Raw genomic sequence first — 17,798 nt, 5'->3', positions numbered from 1 at the left:
TATTCAGTTGCTTCATGTATACTATTCAAAATCCATTACGGTTTATCGGAAGCCAATTATGACACATTAGTTTTAATTTACAACATAATCATAATAATTAAGTACATAATTTGGGCTCTTCTCGTCCAGTAAATGGTAGTCAAATTAAAACTTTTACTTTCAACCACTTATTTAAATGGTTCAGGTTATGGAAGCCCATACCTTTCTGTCCTCTCCCCACTGATACATTACATTAAACATTGTATAGACAGATACATTATAGAATACAGATGGAGACGCTAAAGTGCTTCTTATCTTGTCCACAGCATACTCCATTAAAAAAAGCCAATCACAGTCTATGTTTCGACCGGCATAAGGGATAAGAAAAAGAACATATAAAACTTTGTCTAGAGTTTCAGGCAGTTTCAGGCATCTTAAAGATCAAACTGTAGCAGAAGAGAAGTACTGCTGCATGAGTAGGTGTAAGAAATTAGAAATAAGTACATGGTCAGGAGCATTTAAGCAATGATTTAACATTTAATAGAGAAGAACTTCTTATAACCTTACATACACTCAGAGACGGGTGCAAAACACAGAATTACTGCCGTTTACTTCTTTTATGTTAAAAGGTTTAAGCCATTTGCTGGTGAAACAGGTGCAGGGTAAAGTCTGAATGTTCTGTACAAAGTGAGGCTTTTTAATGAGGGCAAGTAATGTGTTTTACAAATGACTGATGAATGGAATTCCCTTTTAACCAAAATTGTTGCAGCAGTTCTTTTTTTCAGCCTCACAAATATGTTTCCTTCAACACTCTTTGCTTTATGTGTTTTTTTTATTCATGTCTGTGATGGTGTAACACTGACACACTCTTCTACCATTTCAAACAGGTAGTGATGGGGTCCACTGCGCTGAGCCACTTGGCCGGCCGTCTCCGCGCTGCTGCTGCAGAGTGATGCGTTCAGGTGCCGCTGGGACAGGAGCAGCTCCAGTGTGTGAGCAGAGTCTGGGTTTGAAGCAGCCAAATGCAGAGGTGTCAGTCCTCCGTTTGTCTGTGCGTTGAGTTGTGCCCCGTGACGCAGCAGTAGACTGGCCATGGACACTCTGCTCCAGCGACAGGCGCTGTGCAACGGACTCCAGCCGTCTGCGGTGCGAGCGTTCACTCTGGAGCCGGCGTGAAGAAGGGCAGAGGCCACGTCGACATGGCCGCCGTATGCTGCGCGATGTAACGGTGTGTAGCCATCTTCGTCACTGCAGCTAACGAGCGTCGCATCAGTGGCCAAGAGGCTCTTGACAGTGGAGACCTGGAAATAAGAGCAAATATGGTTTTGGGACAGCCATAAACCTTAGCCAGGATGATTTCTTAAAATATTCCATTACTAATATTCCTTTAAAGCATCCATGTGTTTTCATCATGTTCCCAACATTAAATATACCTGGATCCCAGGATAGTGAAATCATTCTGGACATTGACGTGGTTTTTCTTTCATGTATATTTTTGGAAAATGACATAAGGATACATCAAAGCTTTTTGCTTTGAAAATAATTACATAATCTCTTTTGATGTGCTCTTTTATCCGGAATTCATGAACGACATGAATTTTGCTGTATTGTGAGAACTGCTGACATTACCCTGCTGCTATTCATTCATCAAGCCCAACTTTCTGTTTATAGGTGATATTTGAAGACTTTAGCTCATTCACATAGATATCATCATTTCTGTTTTGAATTGTTATTTTTTGTGAAAACGGCACTACATTTTCATTTCTCTTAATTTTGAACCCACTCTGTTTTCAAAAAAATATGGTCAAAAAATGGCCCAAAAATTAAAGTTACTTACAGATTACTTGGTGAAACTACTACTCAAGTAAGAGTTACTGTCAAGACATCTGATTTATCAATTTGAAGTTGAATAATACAATACAATAGTAGTAAAGTAATAGTAATGGACAAATGGTCTAATTAGACCAATTTCTCAGTGAACACGAGTTGGATTGTAATAAAACGCACAGCATTTTGAAGCTTGACAAACAGAAAACACATCACAGCTGTCCTCTCTGTCCCTTCTGTCGCCTCTGTCCCTCTGTCCTTGATGACTCGTGTGTGAGCTGATTTACCTGTGTCTGTGTCTTCACATCTGGTTCATCTGCTCCTGAGCTCGTACTTATCGAGTGAGTGTTACGTTCTAACATGAGATATTTACACCGAAATATGGTCCATGGAAGTGATGCAGGGGTCAGGTCTGGCCAAGAAAATCTCATTTCAATGACCTCCGTATATCTCATGTCCGTGCTCCGCGTGTGTCTTTGCCTTTTGTGTTTTGTATTCACCAGGTTCTCATGTCAAAGAGAGTTTCCCTCATTGAGTTTTTCCCATGTATAAATAAATATGAGCAATAAATAAATATTAGGAACTGGCCCGGGAGTCGAACTCTTGGGAGAATCACTGTGCCGTTGTTGTAACTCATCAGGCTGCTTCATTAAAGACTGGGCATGTTGTCATTCAGCCTCTGATATTATTCAGCAAAATACAAGGCCTGTCCAAAGAAGAAAGAAGAAAAAAAGGGTCACACGCTCTAACTGGACCTCCTTTAGCTTTGATTGCCGCACACATTCTCTGTGGCATAGTTTCAATGCGCTTCTGCAGGATAAAAAGACTTATTTCCATCCTGTGTTGCACTATTTTTCACCAGTTGATCTTGAATTGATGATGTGAGAGAGAGACCACAGCACAAAGCCGTCTCCAGCTCATCCCAAAGACCCTCACTGGAGTTCAGAGCCGTAGCAGATTAGTTTCTGCTTCTCCTTAGATGTTTTCTGTTTGATGCCAATGATTTGACTCTTCTCGAACACACTGACATATTTTCCATGGTTATTTCAGAAATAAGCCACAGTCTGCATCCATTGAGTTTGAATACGGTGTTGCATCTGACAGAGCATCACCCATGAAGCAATTATCCAGTAGGAGGCTCGGACCTACTGTATTTGTTGCCAGACCAGCCATTCCCAACACGTTTTGACAGACTACTTTACAAAACCTGAGGGTCTCGGATCCAACCCAGTCGCTCCAATTTCCAAAGGGAGTGATTGACTGGCGGATTAACCAATCAGACAAACGCATTGTCCGTTTGTGTCTAAACAAACATGGTGGATTACAAGGAAAGAATAAAAATAACACAGACTGAGAAACGTTGCCGACTTCTGTTGAGTCAACAAGCGACGCACTAAACTCTGTAAATCTCAGGTAAACTAAGTTATATATTTTGTTCTGAATGTTCCGAAAATATTTCAGAGATGTCTTCCGCATTTGAGAGGCATGTGACACAAATTAGCGGCAGTGGTTGGGCCGGTTAATGCTGGAGAGTTCTTTTGACGCCCCCCAATGGTCCGAATCCAGACCATTATGGATTCTAACAGAATGTGGGCGGGGCTGGCGGGTCAGGCAACTGTATTTGCTTAGTTGAATCCGAGTGGCAAGAAGTGTATGTTTATTTTTAATGAGGTTAATGAGGTTTTTGGCCTCGAGTAGGTTAGATTAGGACAAAGACTGATTCAAAATTGACTGACTTCTATGGCATGAGGAGATGTAACAGTAGAATACTCTTAGCTTTGGGGTGTATTAGTAATTACCACAAAATAGAGACAAAGAGATTCAAATGAACAGTGTATGAAGTAACAATCAGTGCCATGAAGAGGGCTATAACAGAAACTTTTTTCAAGCAGACAAATAATATAAATAATATGCTTCACTATCACTGTCTCACTGTCCCTAAACAGAATCCCCCTGTGATGTCATCTATATGCGACATGCCATTGAAAAGACAGACAATTTACAGTCAACTGAAACAATTTTTGGAGTGTAAATGAGCATTCAACAAAATAATGGTGTTGTATAGTATTATTGTTTGCCAAATCTTAACTGTTGTGTAATCTATATGGATTTTGGCTCTTGCTTTCAGTGTTGTTGCTAGGTAACGGTTGTAGAATTACCTCTACCAATGTCATATTTTCTGCCCATGTCCAACCAGGAAGTAACATTATAAACTTTGCAAAAAGGGTCCAACTGGGGACAGTAAAATCAGAAATATAGTGTGAATTTTTTACAAGATGACTTAACAAATGTATCATGATATGTATTGGATGAACTGTTTAATAGTGCTAAACTAAACTGGTAGGTCATGTATACTCCTTATGTTTATGTAAATACTTGTAGAATTACTGTGGCGGCTGTGTCTGAGTGTATTTCAAAATCAGAAGAGGTTTATTACCATTGTCAATGCGTTATCCGTTAAATTAACCGATGGGGTCAGAATGTGGACTCTGTGAATGTGTTTTGCACTGTATTATTCCTGAGCTGGGATTGCAGATGGAAATGAGCTCCTGAGCTACAATCCGGGGAAGAACATCTTTGTCTTTTACAAGCTTAACATCTCTGTACATCGTCTCTTCAAATAAAGATTAAACTACAGACTTTAACCTATTAAAATGTATCCAATCAGTACTGCCCGGTGGTCGAGTGGTTAAAGCGGCAGCACACATGCCGGGCTCCATTTGCCGCAATGTCTCCGCAGCTCCGACAATTTACTGCGTGTCCTTCCTTTTTCTCTCATCCATACGTCACGCTAAACTGTCTAATAAAGCATACTGGATCTGTATTGAGTGCTTTTCGCATTTGTTTTTGCAGTCATCGTTTCTACCTGCTATTCTTTGTGTATTCATTGTAGTTAATCACCTGTGTTAAGAGACTGAGGTTAAAGTCTATATTTAAGTTCTCCTGTTTTTCTAATTCGGACTTAGTTTGGGGGGATAACACCTGTGGAAAATATCTTAGTTTTACGTCCGTTAAGTTGAAGTTTGTGAAGAAATCTTTCAAAATAAAATAATCCAAAATAGTTTAAACATTCACTCAACAAAATGAAGGTGTTTTATGGTATTATTAGGCCCGAGCGCCACAAGCTGGCGAGAGGCCTATTAATCTCGTAAGGCCGTGCGAAGCACGGCTGCGAAAGTGCGCACGTAGTGCGCACGAAATCGAGCGCGAAGCGCTCGCCCACTTCCAAACACTCACTAACGCACTCCTTCACTCATGCACGCCCCGTGCATACTAATTAGTAGTAGGAAAATGGAACATTACCGTTGTAAACGGGCGAAACCCGTGCAAAAGTGCGCACTAAACGAGCACTTTACATTGAGATGACGACCGCGAAGCGGTCGTCATCCCCATATAAAGCACTCATTTGCGCTAAGTAGCTCACGAATACGTTCCCCATCTCTTGCATGTTCCGTGCATATAAGCATGTAATGCAAAAATTGAACATTATTACTGTATAGAGGGCCAAAAACACAAAGTGGGCGGAGCCCACTCAAAATTAACGAAAATACCCGTCAGTGACCAGGGACCCACACCATGAGGTAGGAAAGCGCGAGCGCTTTCCGAAAATGTATAGTTTATGATATTTGAAAAATGGGAAACATTGTTTTCGCATCGGAATATTATTAGGCCCGAGCCCCAGCAGGGCGGAGGGCCTATTGCTCCCGCAACGCTGCCGAAGGCAGCGTTGCAACTGTTTGGCCCGCATGTTTGGTACCCCGTCGCCCCTGGCAAGTACAGTGAACTAGCCCATGCCGAAGGCATGGATCATGCATACTTACTCCTGCTATGACAGAAATAGTCAACAGCAGCGCGAAGCGCTGCATTCCTCCAAAAACCCTCCTGGCATTGTCCCGTACGCGAGAATCCATACCGCAGGCATGGGCCATGCTTGTATCTGCTCAAATCAATGGAAGTCTATGGGGAGTGGGCGGGGCATCCCGACGGAATAGGGAGTGACGAGCGCGTAAGCGCTCGTAATGATGATTCCACCCCATGGCGGCATCGGGAAGGCTTAGAGCTTTCAAACGATGTATAATTTGTTGTTATAGTGGAAACGGCTATATTGTTTTTGCTAAAAATATTATTATTTTTATTAGGCCCGAGCCCCAGCAGGGGGAGGGCCTATTGCTCCCGCAACGCTGCCGAAGGCAGCGTTGCAACTGTCTGACCAAACATGCGGGCGCAGCCCGCATGTTTGGTACCCCGTCGCCCCTGGCAAGTACAGTGAACTAGCCCATGCCGAAGGCATGGATCATGCATACTTACTCCTGCTATGACAGAAATAGTCAACAATTAGTGAATGGGCGTAGCCCATTCACTAATTGTTGACAACAGCAGCGCGAAGCGCTGCATTCCTCCAAAAACCCTCCTGGCATCGTCCCGTACGCGAGAATCCATGCCGCAGGCATGGGCCATGCTTGTATCTGCTCAAATCAATGGAAGTCTATGGGGAGTGGGCGGGGCATCCCGACGGAATAGGGAGTGACGAGCGCGTAAGCGCTCGTAATGATGATTCCACCCCATGGCGGCATCGGGAAGGCTTAGAGCTTTCAAACGATGTATCATTTGTTGTTATAGTAAAAACGGCTATATTGTTTTTGCTAAAAATATTATTATTATTATTATTAGGCCCGAGCCCCAGCAGGGGGAGGGCCTATTGCTCCCGCAACGCTGCCGAAGGCAGCGTTGCAACTGTCTGACCAAACATGCGGGCGCAGCCCGCATGTTTGGTACCCCGTCGCCCCTGGCAAGTACAGTGAACTAGCCCATGCCGAAGGCATGGATCATGCATACTTACTCCTGCTATGACAGAAATAGTCAACAATTTGTGAATGGGCGTAGCCCATTCACAAATTGTTGACAACAGCAGCGCGAAGCGCTGCATTCCTCCAAAAACCCTCCTGGCATCGTCCCGTACGCGAGAATCCATGCCGCAGGCATGGGCCATGCTTGTTTCTGCTCAAATCAATGGAAGTCTATGGGGAGTGGGCGGGGCATCCCGACGAAATAGGGAGTGACGAGCGCGTAAGCGCTCGTAATGATGATTCCACCCCATGGCGGCATGGGGAAGGCTTAGAGCTTTCAAACGATGTATAATTTGTTGTTATAGAAAAAACGGCTATATTGTTTTTGCTAAAAATATTATTATTATTATTATTATTATTATTTTTCTTGTTCTTCTTCAGCGCTTTGATCTCTAATTTGACCCCCTGAACATGCTCAAAAACTCACCAAACTTTGCCCAAAATTCAGAATCGGCGAAAAATTTTATTTTTTCTGGGCCATTTTTTTTTTCGTTAAAAAATGGCGCGACAGCGCCACCGACAAAAGTCAAAATACATTGCGCCTATGGGAGACGCCCCGAGGTCAACTTTGGCGTAAAGCTACGAAATTCGGGACACGCATTCCTCTCGTGAGGATAAACAAAAAAAATCATTGTGGCCACGCCCCCAAACTTACCCTATGGCCGCCATCTTCCTTTGAAAATGAAAACAAGCTGAGTTAGCCATTTTGTTTACGTCAAACTTTGACGAACTCCTCCTAGGGCGTTTTGCCCACCGACTTCAAAATCGGCGTACGTCCTCTGGACAAGTGGGGCATCTAAAGTTATTCAATTTTTTGAGATACCTTTTACGGTCTGTGTGCGGCGCAGCCGCAAAGTTGGACAACTTATTTTGGAATATTGCAGGTCTAAAAATTGCTCCCATTTGATCAAAACCAGTCCGATTAGGACCAAATTTGAATCAGTTGTTAAACTTTCTAGTTTGGACCAGTTTAGGCTGACAAAATTGAAATGGCAGTGATAGCGCCCCCTACAGAGTGACCTTTAAATTAACATTGAAGGTCAAAAATTAGTTTTACCAAAATTGTCTAAACTTTACCCAAAATTCTATTTTGTCGTCCCGATCACAAAAGCCAATCACAAAAATGCCTAATTTTTTACGGCGTTGTCGTAGCGATGACAGAAACCTCCCATGTTATCCCTATGGGAAAACCACCAAATCTCTCAAATTACCACATTTTTATGTTTTACACTTTAACGAAGTCCTCCTAGTGCGTTTTGCCCACCAACCTCAAAATCGGTGTACGTCCTCTAGACAAGTGGTGCATCTAAAGTTATCCAAATTTTAAGGATAACTTTTACGGTCTCTGTGCGACGGAGCCGCAAACGTTTCCCAGAATTCTGACTATTTGGCCTTCAGAGTGGCCTATAAACAATAGAGTTTTTCCAAATGACATGATATTTTGCACAAAATTCTAATTTGCCATCCTGATCATACAAGTATGAGAGCCAAAGTCATATTTTGTACGGCGTAACCGTAGCGATGACAGAAACATCCCATGTTATCCTTATGGGAAAATCGCAGAATCGCTCAAATCACCACATTTTTACGCTTCACACTTTAATGAACTCCTCCTAGGGCGATTGTCCGATCAAGTTCATATTTGGGGAATATCATCTACACAAGCGGGGCATCAAAACGTATCCATATTTTGATTTCAAGTGCTACGGTCTCTGTGCCGTGGAGCTGCAAATATGTCAGAAATAGGAAAACAGCGAAATCTCTAAAATGACCACATTTTTACGCTTCACACTTCAACGAACTCCTCCTAGGGCGATTGCCTGATCAAGCTCATATTTGGGGAAAATCATCTACACAAACAGGGCATCAAAAGTTATCCATATTTTGATTTTAAGTGGTACGGTCTCTGTGCCGTGGAGCTGCAAATATACTGTCACAAATGGGAAAACCGCCAAATCCTTGAAATGTTCACATTTACGCTTCACACTTTAACAAACTCCTCCGTGGGCAATAGCTCGATCAACCTTTACTTTGGGAAATATCATCTACACAAGCGCGGCATCAAAAGTTATCCATATTTTTATTCCAAGTGCTACGGTCTCTGTGCGGCGGCGCAGCAAATTTGACTGACACTTGTGTTCATTTGCACTGGATTGGCCATGTCCAATGTGTCGCCGTCTGTCAAGTTCTTTTTTAATTCAAGACACAATAAGGGCGCCATCTTTATCAAGTCGAAAGCGCAGAGTCGGAAGGCCGGCGGCCCGCGAGGGCCGTTGGATGCCGCTTGCGGCTTTAATTATTATTATTTTTCTTGTTCTTCTTCAGCGCTTTGATCTCTAATTTGACCCCCTGAACATGCTCAAAAACTCACCAAACTTTGCCCAAAATTCAGAATCGGCGAAAAATTTTATTTTTTCTGGGCCATTTTTTTTTTCGTTAAAAAATGGCGCGACAGCGCCACCGACAAAAGTCAAAATACATTGCGCCTATGGGAGACGCCCCGAGGTCAACTTTGGCGTAAAGCTACGAAATTCGGGACACGCATTCCTCTCGTGAGGATAAACAAAAAAAATCATTGTGGCCACGCCCCCAAACTTACCCTATGGCCGCCATCTTCCTTTGAAAATGAAAACAAGCTGAGTTAGCCATTTTGTTTACGTCAAACTTTGACGAACTCCTCCTAGGGCGTTTTGCCCACCGACTTCAAAATCGGCGTACGTCCTCTGGACAAGTGGGGCATCTAAAGTTATTCAATTTTTTGAGATACCTTTTACGGTCTGTGTGCGGCGCAGCCGCAAAGTTGGACAACTTATTTTGGAATATTGCAGGTCTAAAAATTGCTCCCATTTGATCAAAACCAGTCCGATTAGGACCAAATTTGAATCAGTTGTTAAACTTTCTAGTTTGGACCAGTTTAGGCTGACAAAATTGAAATGGCAGTGATAGCGCCCCCTACAGAGTGACCTTTAAATTAACATTGAAGGTCAAAAATTAGTTTTACCAAAATTGTCTAAACTTTACCCAAAATTCTATTTTGCCGTCCCGATCACAAAAGCCAATCACAAAAATGCCTAAATTTTTACGCCGTAGTCGTAGCGATGACAGAAACCTCCCATGTTATCCCTATGGGAAAACCACAAAATCTCTCAAATTACCACATTTTTATGTTTTACACTTTAACGAAGTCCTCCTAGTGCGTTTTGCCCACCAACCTCAAAATCGGTGTACGTCCTCTAGACAAGTGGTGTATCTAAAGTTATCCAAATTTTAAGGATAACTTTTACGGTCTTTGTGCGACGGAGCCGCAAACGTTTCCCAGAATTCTGACTATTTGGCCTTCAGAGTGGCCTATAAACAATAGAGTTTTTCCAAATGACATGATATTTTGAACGAAATTCTAATTTGCCATCCTGATCATAAAAGTATGAGAGCCAAAGTCATATTTTGTACGGCGTAACCGTAGCGTTGACAGAAACATCCCATGTTATCCTTATGGGAAAATCGTAGAATCGCTCAAGTCACCACATTTTTACGCTTCACACTTTAACAAACTCCTCCTAGGGCGATTGTCCGATCAAGTTCATATTTGGAGATTATCATCTACACAAGCGGGGCATCAAAACTTACCCATATTTTGATTCTAAGTGCTACGGTCTCTGTGTGGCGGACCCGCAAATATATGTCAGAAATGGGAAAACAGCGAAATCTCTAAAATCACCACATTTTTACGCTTCACACTTTAACGAACTCCTCCTAGGCCGATTGCCCGATCAAGCTCATATTTGGGGAAAATCATCTACACAAACGGGGCATCAAAAGTTATCCATATTTTGATTTTAAGTGGTACGGTCTCTGTGCCGTGGAGCTGCAAATATACTGTCACAAATGGGAAAAACGCCAAATCCTTGAAATGTTCACATTTACGCTTCACACTTTAACAAACTCCTCCGTGGGCAATAGCTCGATCAAGCTTTACTTTGGGAAAAATCATCTACACAAGCGCGGCATCAAAAGTTATCCATATTTTTATTCCAAGTGCTACGGTCTCTGTGCGGCGGCGCAGCAAATTTGACTGACACTTGTGTTCATTTGCACTGGATTGGCCATGTCCGATGTGTCGCCGTCTGTCAAGTTCTTTTTTTATTCAACACACAATAAGGGCGCCATCTTTATCAAGTCAAAAGCGCAGAGTCGGAAGGCCGGCGGCCCGCGAGGGCAGTTGGATGCCGCTTGCGGCTTTAATTCTTTCTTCTTCTTCTCGGGACCAACCCCCCTATTTTTCACCCAGTGAACATTGACGAAAAGTCACAAAAATTTGCACACCTCTAAAAATCGTGCCTCTCTACATTCTGGCTATTTCCCTTTTCTAAAACAAAAAAAATTGGCGCGTCAGCGCCCCCAAATGTACCAAAAATGCATTGAGAGATGGGAAATGACCCAAAAAAAATCTGATCGTAGAATCATGAAATTTGGCGCCGAGGTAGATGGTGACAAGAGAAGTAAAAAATATTATTACGGCAACGCCGTCCGCCCAACCAAATGTCGGCCATATTGCTTCAAAAATGGCTAAACATGACTTCGGAGTTTTTCCAAACGTCGTACTTTTACGAACTCCTCCCAGGGCGTTGGCCCTAAAAAGCTGAAATTTGGTGAAAATGCTACTGAGGAGTGGGACATCAAAAGTTATTCAAATTACATTGATACCTCTCACGGTCTCTGTGCGGCGAAGCCGCAAACTGTAGCTAGAATTTCAGAAATCTCCCATATTTAAAATTTCTGCCGTTTGCGCAGATAAAGTCTGAATTGCGTCAAATTAGAATCAGTTGTTAAACTCTTTGCCCTAAACCTACTTGAAGTGAAATAAATTCATTTGGCGCCACAGCGCCCCCTACAGATTTTATATGGAGGTTAAATGTTTAGTTTTGCGAAATTATATGAAATTTGACACACAACTCAATTTTGGCATCCCCATCAAAAAAGTCAATGAGACCCATGTCATAATTGTTATGGCGTTGCCGTAACGATGACCGAAACCTTTCATGTTATTCCAATGGGGAAATCGCCAGAACATGTTTACACTTTAGACTTTCACAAACTCCTCCCAGGGCGTTAGACATATTAACCTGAAATTTGGTGAGACTCATCTTCAGGACCATCAAAAGTTATCCACATTTTCATTCAAAGAGTCACGGTGTCTGTGCGGCAAAGCCGCACATTTTGCCAAGAATTCAAAATAAAATAGCTTTTTGATGGTAAAACAAAGGGGAGAAGATGTGACAGCGTCACAGATTCAGCAGTAGGCGTAATAAAAGGACAATTGGGGCGCGTTAGCGCCCCCTCCTCTTGCGGCGTGGCGGCGGTGAGGCGGCGGCGTGGCGAGGGCCGATCATTGCCGCTTGCGGCTATATTTATTATTATTTTTCTTGTTCTTCTGCTTTTTGATCTCTAATTTGACCCCCTGAACATGCTCAAAAACTCACCAAACTTTGCCCAAAATTCAGAATCGGCGAAAAAATTTGATTTTTTCTGGGCCATTTTTTTTTCGTTAAAAAATGGCGCGTCAGCGCCACCGACAAAAGTCAAAATACATTGCGCCTATGGGAGACGCCCCAAGGTCAACTTTGGCGTAAAGCTACGAAATTCGGGACACGCATTCCTCTCGTGAGGACAAAAAAAAAATATTATTGTGGCCACGCCCCCAGACTTACCCTATGGCCGCCATCTTCCTTTGAAAATGAAAACAAGCTGAGTTAGCCATTTTGTTTACGACAAACTTTGACGAACTCCTCTTAGGGCGTTTTGCCCACCGACTTCAAAATCGGTGTACGTCCTCTGGACAAGTGGGGCATTTAAAGTTATCCAATTTTTTGAGATACCTTTTACGGTCTGTGTGCGGCGCAGCCGCAAAGTTGGACAACTTATTTTGGAATATTGCAGATCTAAAAATTGCTCCCATTTGATCAAAACCAGTCCGATTAGGACCAAATTTGAATCAGTTGTTAAACTTTCTAGTTTGGACCAGTTTAGGCTGACAAAATTGAAATGGCCGCGATAGCGCCCCCTACAGAGTGACCTTTAAATTAACATTGAAGGTCAAAAATTAGTTTTACCAAAATTGTCTAAACTTTACCCAAAATTCTATTTTGCCGTCCCAATCACAAAAGCCAATGACAAAAATGCCTAATTTTTTACGGCGTAGTCGTAGCGATGACAGAAACCTCCCATGTTATCCCTATGGGAAAACCACAAAATCTCTCAAATTACCACATCTTTATGTTTTACACTTTAACGAAGTCCTCCTAGTGCGTTTTGCCCACCAACCTCAAAATCGGTGTACGTCCTCTAGACAAGTGGTGCATCTAAAGTTATCCAAATTTTAAGGATTACTTTTACGGTCTCTGTGCGACGGAGCCGCAAACGTTTCCCAGAATTCTGACTATTTGGCCTTCAGAGTGGCCTATAAACAATAGAGTTTTTCCAAATGACATGACATTTTGCACTAAATTCTAATTTTCCATCCTGATCATAAAAGTATGAGAGCCAAAGTCATATTTTGTACGGCGTAACCGTAGCGATGACAGAAACATCCCATGTTATCCTTATGGGAAAATCGCAGAATCGCTCAAATCACCACATTTTTACGCTTCACACTTTAATGAACTCCTCCTAGGGCGATTGTCCGATCAAGTTCATATTTGGAGAATATCATCTACACAAGCGGGGCATCAAAACGTATCCATATTTTGATTCTAAGTGCTACGGTCTCTGTGTGGTGGACCCGCAAATATATGTCAGAAATGGGAAAACAGCGAAATCTCTAAAATGACCACATTTTTACGCTTCACACTTTAACGAACTCCTCCCAGGGCGATAGCTCGATCAAGCTCATATTTGGGGAGAATCATCTACACAAACGGGGCATCAAAAGTTATTCATATTTTGATTTTAAGTGGTACGGTCTCTGTGCCGTGGAGCTGCAAATATACTGTCACAAATGGGAAAAACGCCAAATCCTTGAAATGTTCACATTTACGCTTCACACTTTAACAAACTCCTCCGTGGGCAATAGCTCGATCAAGCTTTACTTTGGGAAATATCATCTACACAAGCGCGGCATCAAAAGTTATCCATATTTTTATTCCAAGTGCTACGGTCTCTGTGCGGCGGCGCAGCAAATTTGACTGACACTTGTGTTGATTTGCACTGGATTGGCCATGTCCAATGTGTCGCCGTCTGCCAAGTTCTTTTTTTATTCAACACACAATAAGGGCGCCATCTTTATCAAGTCGAAAGCGCAGAGTCGGAAGGCCGGCGGCCCGCGAGGGCCGTTGGATGCTGCTTGCGGCTTTAATTCTTTCTTCTTTCTTCTTCTCGGGACCAACCCCCCTATTTTTCACCCAGTGAACATTGACGAAAAGTCACAAAAATGTTCACACCTCTAAAAATCGTGCCTCTCTACATTCTGGCTATTTCCCTTTTCTAAAACAAAAAAAATTGGCGCGTCAGCGCCCCCAAATGTACCAAAAATGCATTGAGAGATGGGAAATGACCCAAAAAAAATCTGATCGTAGAATCATGAAATTTGGCGCCGAGGTAGATGGTGACAAGAGAAGTAAAAAATATTATTACGGCAACGCCGTCCGCCCAACCAAATGTCGGCCATATTGCTTCAAAAATGGCTAAACATGACTTCGGAGTTTTTCCAAACGTCGTACTTTTACGAACTCCTCCCAGGGCGTTGGCCCTAAAAAGCTGAAATTTGGTGAAAATGCTACTGAGGAGTGGGACATCAAAAGTTATCCAAATTACATTGATACCTCTCACGGTCTCTGTGCGGCGAAGCCGCAAACTGTAGCTAGAATTTCAGAAATCTCCCATATTTAAAATTTCTGCCGTTTGCGCAGATAAAGTCCGAATTGCGTCAAATTAGAATCAGTTGTTAAACTCTTTGCCCTAAACCTACTTGAAGTGAAATAAATTCATTTGGCGCCACAGCGCCCCCTACAGATTTTATATGGAGGTTAAATGTTTAGTTTTGCGAAATTATATGAAATTTGACACACAACTCAATTTTGGCGGTCAATGAGACCCGTGTCATAATTGTTATGGTTTTGCCGTAACGATGACCGAAACCTCCCATGTTATTCCAATGGGGAAATCGCCAGAACATGTTTACACTTTAGACTTTCACAAACTCCTCCCAGGGCGTTAGACATATTAACCTGAAATTTGGTGAGACTCATCTTCAGGACCATCAAAAGTTATCCACATTTTCATTCAAAGAGTCACGGTGTCTGTGCGGCAAAGCTGCACATTTTGCCAAGAATTCAAAATAAAATAGCTTTTTGATGGTAAAACAAAGGGGAGAAGATGTGACAGCGTCACAGATTCAGCAGTAGGCGTAATAAAAGGATAATTGGGGCGCGTTAGCGCCCCCTCCTCTTGCGGCGTGGCGGCGGTGTGGCGGCGGCGTGGCGAGGGCCGATCATTGCCGCTTGCGGCTATATTTATTATTATTGTTGTCAACTCATTACTTTTGTGTGGATATCAATGGATTTTGGCTCTAAAGTATGGTTGCTAGGGAATGGTTGTGGAATTACCTCTAAATATGACATATTTGCTGCCCATGTCCAACAAGGAAGTACAACAATAAACTTTACAAAAAGGTCTTTTTCTTTTTATCAAAGTGTGAAATATAATTTTGTTCATCACATTTTAGTGAAATGTGTAGAAGTCGAACCTGTCAAACAGACTTTTACCTAATTGTTTTATATTCTATCATTTAGTTTGTCTAAGTTTTACAGTTAAGGTATTCCACCAGCTTTTTTGCGGTGTAATTTATTATTTTGTGTGTTGCTGTTTGCAGTGTTAATCTGCGTTTATTCAAAAGCTAACTCTGATTGATACTTCTATGGGCCTATGTGCAATAATAAGTAACGGTCAATTCGATTTCACTCTTCATGCCATTCTTTTTCCATAGCCAGTCAGTGCCATAAGTCTGCATTCCACTTCATTCAAATAAACAAGCCCTTGCTGTCCTGTATGGCCGACTTACTCTGTTGTTCTCTGCTGCCCACAACAGAAGCTCCTGCGGCTGGTCTTGGAGGGACGACTCCTTTTGCAGGTACCACTCCTCAGGGCGCTCTCCTCCCTCCTCTTCATCCTCCTCCTCCTCCTCCTCCTCATCACTGCCCGTCCACAGGCTGCTGGTGCCACGCGGGATCTGCTGTCCGTGCGTGTCCAGGAGCTCAAGTTGGTTAAAATCCTCTGGAAACTCCATGCTTCACTACAAAAGTCCAACAACAGGCTGATATTAGTGCATGCTTTTGCCTTTAGGTGAACACCAGCAACTTAGGGCAGAAAGCTTGTAGAGTCGTAGTAGCCACAGCAACAAGGCAATAGTCTGCAGAAGAAGAAGAAACTCCGTCCGTTTATTCCGCGTTTTCTTTCATTCAGACTGACCGGGTTCGATAACGTTGGGATTGGGTTGTGTCCTGTCACTTCTCGCGTGTTTCTTGTTGTGTTCGCAGGGGATTGTGGGATATGTAGTTGTTTGCTCCGCTCGTACGCGCAAAGTCCTCTGCTCATAAACAGCATTACCCACAGCCCCATTGGATTTTTTCTTCTTCTTCTTTTATGAAAATTAAGCTTCTTTTTTGCCTCTTACGCCCCCTCTCGGGGTTTTCCTGTAAATGCTTGTCAGGAAAGTAAGTATAATGCAATTTGATCGATTAATACATCAATAGACAAACTAAACGGTGCTTGGCCAGATAAACATTTACCATCTATTCAAGCCTACAAGCTGGAGTATTAATTTTAGCAGTCTTTTATGTTTCTTTATTGTTTACGTTTTTCATTTTCTTCCGACACAGAACTCATATGTGGCGTCCATGTGACCTCACAACTTTGAAGAATCTCTATATTATTTCAAAATGAAGTTGGTAGCTAAGAGTTCTTTGACAGAATTAGCTGTTGAACTGCCAGACTGCAGATTTGTTGACCTGGTTTAAAGTTATTATCTAATATCCATGCAATTACTAGGCCTATCCGCATGAAACAAAAAATGGCACATACGTTTTTCACAATAGCCTTTTTATTTATTATTTATTAACCTTTATTTAAGCAGCTGAGAACCCCAGATCAAGACCCATTGAAGGGTGGCCTGGGGCAAAGTAAAGCTATAACAGAAAACACATTTTAAATTATAATTAACACTATGCATTTAAAAAAAACATTAATGAAAAGAAAACAAAATCATTTCCCAAAGATTCTCTCTCTTTGTCTTTTGAAAACGAACAAAACCCCCTAATTGAGACAATTTCACGTAATCTCCACTCCGACTAGGCAGCATAGGAAAAAGCTCACTTTCCCCAGTCAGTCCTCACACGAGGGACAAACCAAACAGATCCTGGTAGTGCAGGGCATAATGACCCTCCACTCTGCACCAGGGCAAGTAGGAAGGTGCACAACCACATACAACTTTATACACTAAAACAGGGGTGTCCAAACTATGGCCCGGGGGCCAAATGCGGCCTTCAGACCAATTTTTGTTGGCCCTCAGGCTTGACCCAAACAACAGAAAGTTGTACTTCTTACTGTAAAATTTGACAAATTCAAACATTTTGATGTTATACCAACCTGGTATTAATGTCCCAAGTCTTATCAAAGGTGTGGAGGCTCATCGAAACTATGTGAATTGCAAAAATTTCATTGTTGGCTTTTCTGTGGCCCTCTGCTCCATAGAAGTTCCAAAAAAGACCCTCAGTAAAAGACGTTTGTAAACCCCTGTGCTAAATGCATCCAGTGCACTCAAAGAATGCCATCCAGTCTCGACAAATAGAGTTCACAGTGGTGAGTCAATCTCCCGCAGCATCCAACCATTTGCAAATGCTTTTATGTAAAGGGCATCGCTATAATCCAACAGAGGCATTACCAGATGTTCGCGGGCTTCAAGAGTAAAACAGGAGTTATTACAATTATAAAAAACAAGTTTCGTTATGGCTTTGCCTAAGGCCCAAAGTCACAGTCACCCGCGACCCCGAAAGGGAACAAGTGGTAGAAAATGGATGGATGGAAGTTTCGTCTTCAAATCTTCAACCAGGTTTTGTAAGTGAGCTTTAAAAGAGAGTTCTTGGTCCAATATAC

General features: G+C 42.4%; 1 protein-coding gene across 1 annotated transcript; it reads right to left on the bottom strand.

The window, feature by feature from the left end:
* Positions 1–790: 790 nt before the first annotated feature.
* ankrd49 (ankyrin repeat domain 49) lies at positions 791–15,996 on the bottom strand. The gene is made up of 2 exons (XM_072462829.1): positions 15,709–15,996; positions 791–1,280 (listed from the first exon to the last, which is right to left on the bottom strand). Exons 1-2 carry the CDS (start codon positions 15,931–15,933, stop codon positions 816–818), a joined length of 690 nt encoding a protein of 229 aa, XP_072318930.1. The 5' UTR covers positions 15,934–15,996; the 3' UTR covers positions 791–815.
* Between the last annotated feature and the right edge of the window lie 1,802 nt (positions 15,997–17,798).

Source organism: Eucyclogobius newberryi, unplaced genomic scaffold (assembly GCF_026437365.1).
Source record: "Eucyclogobius newberryi isolate DKJ021-1_F unplaced genomic scaffold, fEucNew1.0.hap1 SCAF_4, whole genome shotgun sequence".
In the NCBI taxonomy this organism is placed as follows: domain Eukaryota; kingdom Metazoa; phylum Chordata; class Actinopteri; order Gobiiformes; family Gobiidae; genus Eucyclogobius; species Eucyclogobius newberryi.
Note: the sequence above shows the minus strand (reverse complement) of the source record. Positions and strands in the feature narration are given on the sequence as shown.